Below are 7,724 nucleotides of genomic sequence, written 5' to 3' on the forward strand. Positions count from 1 at the left end.
GATCTCTGTCCCCCAGCCAATCAGGATAGGACCAAATGTCTCCTTATCTATGAACCATTACTCGTGGTGACCCCTTTCTTTATGTACAGTACAATGTGTTTCACACTCTAGCAGAAATGAGGCTTCTTTGAAAGAGCTTCTATTCCCGCAGACTAAAGGATCTCACTACCAAACTCCATATTGCCTGCTTTTGACCTGTGGGAGAAGTGTTGACAGGGATTACCCAGTTGTCTCTGAAACACCATGACTAGGTTTAAAATCCTGTGCTGTTTGCTGCTAACATATCACCTCAATGATGGAAAGAAAATCAAAGGAAACAAAGGTAAGTGAAAAGTTATATGTAAATGATCCAAAACTGTGTGATCAAAGACATTTGTTGCAACTCCCTTTATTAATGGACAACCAAAATATAATAGTATGACTCCCAAACAGCCATGTCAGTCAGTCCACATGTCTAAAGCAACAAATTATGTCATCAATATAGTTTTGAAACAGGAGCAGCAAAATTATACTCCTTTAACATATATAGCATATAGCATTCTTTTTTTGAAACACGATGATGCTGAGTGAAGGATTTACAGTAAGACATGCCGTGTAAGGGCATTGTTTAAAGGTGTATCGGGAATAATTTCACACAGTTCCTTGAAGATATCATTGGAAATGCTGCATTTTTATTGTGGATACTATCGATTCAAAATACATTAATTACCAACAACGTTATCTGTCAAAACTCAATTAACAAACAGAGCTGTTATCTCCTTTTATTCTCACATCTTTTTCTTGTAAGATTGTAAAACATGTATTTTGTTTTGTGTTTTGTTTTGTTATCAGGCTAAAATCCTTTGACAATTCTGCAGTTTAAAGGACATAAAAACGTTTTGTTTGTGATCTGTATTATATTTATATTTCAAATTGTGATGCCATTAATGTTATCAAAGGAATGGTGTATGAACTCAGCTTTACACTGTTGTGTTGTTGCTGAAAATATAGAGGATGCAATAGCACTTGGTTTAAAGTATCTAAATAAAGTTTATTAAATCTGCTTCAACTTTGTGTTCTTTAGTGTGTTCATCACCATTTTGAAATAACCACTATGTAAATGTTATGACCCCTAAGTTTTCTTCCCAGTTTTGGTGAATGAACACATGCAATAAAAGAAAGTTAAATTCAGTGGAAAGTTTACATAGCACGGTGCATGCAAACAAACACTGCTGTGCCTTTGTTGTTTTTTCAACATAATTGCAGAAACCATATTAAAATAATTACAGTGAGATTTGTAAAGTACACTCTCCTAAGTACACTCTTACTGAGTCAGACCGTTTTTAATTGCTCTCTATGTTCTTATGGATAAACAGTCGTAAAAGTAAAGAGACACACCAAGGAAAATGTGGGATTTTACGAGCAGAGGGGTAAATGATGGCCTGATAATTAGTTTTCATTACTTTCACTGTGGAAATGTTTTCACATCAGCAACCAGAGCTCATCAGATGGAAACTGTATCACGGAGAGTTTAGGCGCCTGGGTCTCTAACATTAAAACGATAGAATAATAAATATACTCGACAAGAATCAATGACGGAGCTTTAAGGAAATTAAGTGATAGATTACCTTTGGAGAAGGATCTATCTAAAGCTTGTGAGTGACTGTGGGCTGTGGTTTTAAACATGTTGAGGGGGGAGGATTTATATAAGAAATTACGAGAAGAGTCTGGCATAGACTCACATGATGAGACTTTTTGTGAAGTATTATCTGTGTGTATTTGCCAAAGAGGTCTGCATGGCTGGAAACACGGGAAAATGCCAAAGGGTGTTATTCATCCTGTAGTCCAAATAGGCCTCAACATTAAGTGTATTCCTTTCAGCTCTCAAATAATGAAATGAATGAATAATAAAAAGAAACTCCCCTGCTCTTGATTGGACTTATAATCTGAATTGTCACACGTTATTTGTAATCATTCACCTCAGAGTAAACACATGCATGTTCCGATATGCGAAGTAACCACAAAGAACAAACAGATAACTCTTCTGCTGTTGGATTTCCCAGGAGCAGTGAACACCGAGCAGAGCATAGTCCTGACGCTGAAAGAGTCCTACGTCACCAGCTCAATCTTTAGGATGTTTTTAGAAGGTGAGGACAACTGCACACTGGACCCTCTGCAGCTGCACACTCTCACCTCCTGTGGCTTCAACAGCAGTAATCCCCTCATCATCATCACTCACGGGTGGTCGGTAAGGTCAACCTTTCTTCCACTTCACTGACTTGAGACACTGCTTACAAAACATGGAACTCAGGCCAGTGTGGAGAACTGCTGCTGGCATAGTTTCAGATGTAAATGTTCACATAAATCCCTGACATCAATGTGAAGGAAACATTTAAAACCCCTTAAAAGGGATTTCAATTGAGTTACACATTAATATTGTATCTTTCCTTCACATCACTGTGTGCAGGTAGTGCTGGATAAGGTTTAGACCCTTGCAATCTGGAGTTATGCTGTGTCTTGTTTCTCCTAAGGTGGATGGCATGATGGAGAGCTGGGTGCATAGGTTGGCCACAGCGATGAAGTCAAATCTCATGGACGTCAATGTGGTGATTACCGACTGGCTGTCCCTGGCCCACCAGCACTACCCCAAAGCTGCACAGAGCACTCGCACGGTTGGAAAAGACATAGCTCACCTGCTGCACTCACTTCAGGTCAGAGGAGAGGCCACTTTATATTCAGAGTAATTATATTGACCGTAAGGAAGTTAAATCTGATAAATTGGTGATTTTTTTAATATAAAGTGGAGCAAAGTCTTGATTTAAAGGAAATGGGGGCAACTTTTAACAACAGAAAATAAAATATTCTCACAACTTTCCCAACAGCAACTTTCGCTGATTATGCGGTACTTATCTAAATATTAAGGTTTAAGGGGAAATAACATGTGTCTGTGAAGTAGTAGGTGAACTACTGCTCAATAAACAACTGTTGGTAAACACAGCCCCCATTTACACACATACATTACACATGATACCTTTAAAACAACACTCAGGTACCAGATTCCAGATAATGAAAATGTTTCCCCTACCTGTCGTAAAACCCAACAGGTACACTACCAGTTTCCATTTAAAAAGGTTCATTTGATCGGCTACAGCCTTGGCGCTCACATCTCTGGATTTGCTGGAAGCTATCTGGAGGGTTCAGCGAAGATTGGAAGAATTACGGGTGAGAGTTTCTTCTGGGTTAGGCAATAATTGTGCTTTCTGGATCAAACAAAAAATAATTAGTACAAGTATTTTGACATTATATTCGTAATAAGATTGAATATTCGTTCTTGTCCAGGTCTGGATCCAGCAGGGCCCTTGTTTGAAGGCATGTCTCCCACAGACAGACTGTCTCCTGATGACGCTGAATTCGTGGACGCCATCCACACCTTCACCCAGGAACGTCTCGGCCTCAGTGTGGGTATCAAGCAAGCTGTGGCACATTATGACTTCTACCCCAACGGAGGAGACTTCCAGCCAGGATGTGACCTGCATAACATTTACGAGCACATAAGCCAGTACGGGCTCCTCGGTGAGATAAAGAACACACAAAACCACCTTAGTAAACGAAATACATAAAGAAATACATGTCCAAAATTGAAACTCCAGAGCTCTGCAAGGGGCCTCTAAAAGCCTGTGCTGTAGTCCCTAAAGTATGATAAATGTGCCCTGAGTTTAGACAGGAGGAAAGATCCTAAAATATGCCTCATGGAGATGCTTTAAGATACTAGTGTCTCCTATTACTAAGCCATTCATTTTGCAATATCTTCACCAAAGCTAATTTCCCCAACATTCAAGAACAAATTAGGACATTCTGCAAAGTGGAATTTGATAATTAAAAGTAGAATGTTTTGCTTAATGGTGTTTTAAAATGACACAGGTACTGGAAACCTCTGTTCTCACCCTCTGGGAACCATGATGTCAGTAGATATCATGATTAATAAATCCATATTGTAACTCTGATACAGTTCTGACTTGAGAAAAGACATCTATGGAACAGAAGTGGAACATTTGATATTGTAGGTACCTTAGTAAAGGTTTTTAAGTTTCAGGTAATTCAGCATACCACCCTAAAAAAATATCCATTTGAATTAAAAACAAATGTTTCTCAATTGTTTATTTTGTGTTTTCTAATGTGTGGTGATTGTTTGTGATGTCTGATGATGCTGTGGTTTAGGCCTCAGCTTTCTGGTACACCTGCTTGGCGTTAACAACCCTGAATCTGTGGAGATTAAAAACATCCCTACTGCTTAACTGCTAACTGGTTTCTCTCTTCCTCGGCTGTATCATAACATTTTTTTTCTTAATTGCGTTAGCCACCTCAAAACACTCGTTCAGAAGGAATATCTTGGGGACCAATTCATCTTTTGCTTGTTGACAGTTTCTGGTTCTGTGTACAGGCAGATGAGTTTAATTCCCCCCAGCCTAACACAAGTGGCTCTGAGGTTTATGGTGTTTCTCGATCCAAAACACATCCGCATAATATGACAGTAAAAGCCACATTAAAGCATCTGTCACCCTCAAGAGTTAATTAGCAACATGTGCCTTCCTCCGCTGTGTCCATGCCTCAGAGCTGAGCTGCCTCCAGGCTACAAGAGTCGCCTCAGAGAAAAGGCCTCAGAGAAAAGGCCTCAGAGAAAAGACCAGTGTCAGATAAAATGACACGCTTTCGGGAGATGTGACAGAAGGACGGTCTGATAGTAGCCAGGCTTTGTTGATAATGAAGTCAATCCACATATAATGGTATGGTTAAGGTATCCACAGAGGAATATTTTGTCTGGTAACACGTTTAAATTTAAATCATGGTTGTTGAATCAATAATAAATGTCTACCATTTTTTTTTGTTTCCTCCCATAGGTTTTGAGCAGACAGTGAAATGTGCTCATGAGCGGTCTGTCCATCTTTTCATTGATTCTGTCATGAATAAAGACAAGCAGAGCATGGCCTACAGGTGCAGTGACAAAAGTGCTTTTGAAAAGGGAGTCTGTCTGGACTGCCGGAAGAATCGCTGCAACACGCTGGGCTACAACATCAGGAAGATCCGCAGTAACACCAGCAAGAGGCTCTATCTGAACACACGCGCTCGGATGCCTTACAAACGTATGTGGTCGTCATTTCAATCAATCAGCTTTAAGAACCACTTATTTATCTCCAATATTTCAAGTTGAATGTCCTTTATTACTGTCTTTTTATAGATATCTTCGTATATAAGTCTGGGGTTTCTTCTTCTTCTTACTCTTCTTCTCTGCAGTCTATCATTACCAGTTAAGGATCACGTTTGTCAACCAGATGGAGGGGATAGAGCCCTCTCTCACCATCTCTCTTACTGGAACAAAGGAGGAGAGTGGAGACCTCCCCATCACTATGTGAGTACAGTACACCCTCCCATCAGGCTTACATTACATCACATCCACGCATAGTGTACTCTTCCTTTGACACATGCAATATGCAGCTGTGCTCTCAACTCTATAAAGACACACATGGAAACAACTGGATCTGCTGCATGAAAGAGGACTATAAATGGAGATGATGGAGTGAATAATTTACTCAAGACACCATTTCCTCACTGTGTTATCCTCCATGTTGAGCCTTAGGCAGACTAGTATAAGAAGAGGAAATGTGCTGCCCTGCTTTAGTTGCAAACCAACATTTTGTTCTGTAACAAATGAATGTGACAGCCTGCTGCAAGATGTTTCCTGCCATAAAAATAATCTGTCCGTCTTATTTTTTGTTTGTCTTCCTCTTTAAACTCTGACAGCACAGAAAAGATTTTGGGTAATAAGACCTTCACCTTCCTGATCACCCTGGACAAAGACTTAGGGGATCTGATGTTTCTCAACCTGCACTGGGAGGGGCCGGCTATGTGGAAGAACATGTGGAACCGGGTGCAGACCATCATTCCCTGGGGCGGCCGGAGGGGCAAACCTCAGCTCACTGTGGGCAAGATCAGCGTCAAGGCAGGAGACACGCAGGAAAGGTATAACACTGCAGAAGCAAAACTTCAATGTATAAATGAAGAACATTTACTCAAGTACAATTTAAAGGTGTTGCATTTGGATGCAAACATTGTACTTTCTCCTCCCCTACATTCATTTGACAGCTTTAGTTACCAGTCACTTGCAGATTGAGATTATTTATTCAAAATATAAATCACCTAATCAGTTATGATATACTTAATGGAGCTAGCCAGCTACAGCCTAGATAACATCAGTAATTAAACCATGTAGAATAAAATAAGACAATACAACTAAGTATTTTCACAACAAGTAAAACATATTCTCAATGGAGAATGGTGCCATATGGATTCAACTGTATATAAATATACGCTCCATTATGGGATTTTTTTTTACTGATGCCTTAAGATGTTAACAATACTTTGTTACAGCTAGTAAAAGTGGAGAAAATTAACTTAACACACTTATTGTTATTTTAAATACAATTGATTGTTTTGAGAAAGCCCACAGCTTGTGTTTTTTTGAAAATGTTACTCTGCAAAGTAACTAGCTGTCATTTAAATATTGGAGGAAAGTATTATCTGACTACTATGACTATACTTGTATAAAGTACCATAACATAAACATATTCAAGTAAACTAGGCCTACGAATTCATCAAACCTGTAGATCGAGATTTAAATCCACTGTGTGTGTTAGAAGTGGATCATTACTGCTTGAGATTTACTATTAAATGCATATATTCAAGACGGCCACATATCACTTATTATTTGAGTAAACTGTGGCAAGTCTCAAACCCACTTTTGACACCGGCCAGAGTTTTAATGCCACCTAGTGGATTGTTTTGCACACACAGAAATGAAACTTTTCATGATAGACTAACCGCTCTCTGCTCATTTCACTTTTCACCCACTTTCTGTTCTGAAGGACTTCTTTTTGCGGCATGACAAACGATGGACAGCAGGTTGAAGTGTCGCAGGACAAAGTGTTTGTGCGCTGTAAAGAAGACACACCAAGGCAGCACAGAAGAAGGCCCAAAAACAGACTTGTGGTTCCTTAACCTGATGAGAAGACCTCTGATGGATGCCATTAAAAGTTCACAATTGGAGGAAACCCTTTAGAGTGAGGCTGTGATGATTTAGGGAGTAACTAAGAAATGATAATCTGCCTGGAAGATGTGGCACTGAACCAGTAATGGTGACATTTTAAAGAAGAATTCTGGGAAAGTTTTGTTAAGCGTTTAAAATATAAAGTGTTTTATGTTTGATTATGTGACTAAATTATTAAGTATTGCACAATGTAGTTTTAAGAACAATATTTACATGTGTGTCTACATACAGGAGAACTTTCAGGGAAAGGAAGAGTTGAAAGTTAAATTATTAACCAGACCGTGGACACAGTCGTTCACTGACCTTTTGATGGCGGTAATTCCAGAGAAAGTAAATGTATGTGTGTCATATATGATCAGTCTCATTATATAACACAATGATCATGCCAAAAACTCAAAGCAGAACAATAAATACAAGAGTATTTTTTTCTATTCTATTCTGTGGATGGTTTGTTTTTGTTGTCTTTAAACTCAGAAGCAGGAATAATCAGAGTAAACACAACTTCACAGCATGTCCTGGCGATCAGCTCCAAAAGCCTGACTTATCACGGCTGTGCTGAACTTTCAGGTGTCATAAATCCTGACTGTAACATGAACAAAGTGTACGAGGCAACCAGTAAAACAATCGTAATAGGCTTTCAGAC

The 7,724-nt window shown here is 39.2% G+C and overlaps 1 protein-coding gene across 1 annotated transcript; it reads left to right on the forward strand.

Moving 5' to 3' along the window:
• Window positions 1-74: 74 nt before the first annotated feature.
• On the forward strand, window positions 75-7,517 carry lipca (lipase, hepatic a). The gene is made up of 9 exons (XM_063881744.1): window positions 75-322; window positions 2,043-2,227; window positions 2,511-2,690; window positions 3,084-3,201; window positions 3,319-3,552; window positions 4,878-5,120; window positions 5,272-5,386; window positions 5,779-5,997; window positions 6,900-7,517. Exons 1-9 carry the CDS (start codon window positions 244-246, stop codon window positions 7,030-7,032), a joined length of 1,506 nt encoding a protein of 501 aa, XP_063737814.1. The 5' UTR covers window positions 75-243; the 3' UTR covers window positions 7,033-7,517.
• The last annotated feature ends 207 nt before the right edge of the window (window positions 7,518-7,724 follow it).

This window comes from Eleginops maclovinus, chromosome 4 (genome assembly GCF_036324505.1).
Source record: "Eleginops maclovinus isolate JMC-PN-2008 ecotype Puerto Natales chromosome 4, JC_Emac_rtc_rv5, whole genome shotgun sequence".
Lineage (NCBI taxonomy): Eukaryota > Metazoa > Chordata > Actinopteri > Perciformes > Eleginopidae > Eleginops > Eleginops maclovinus.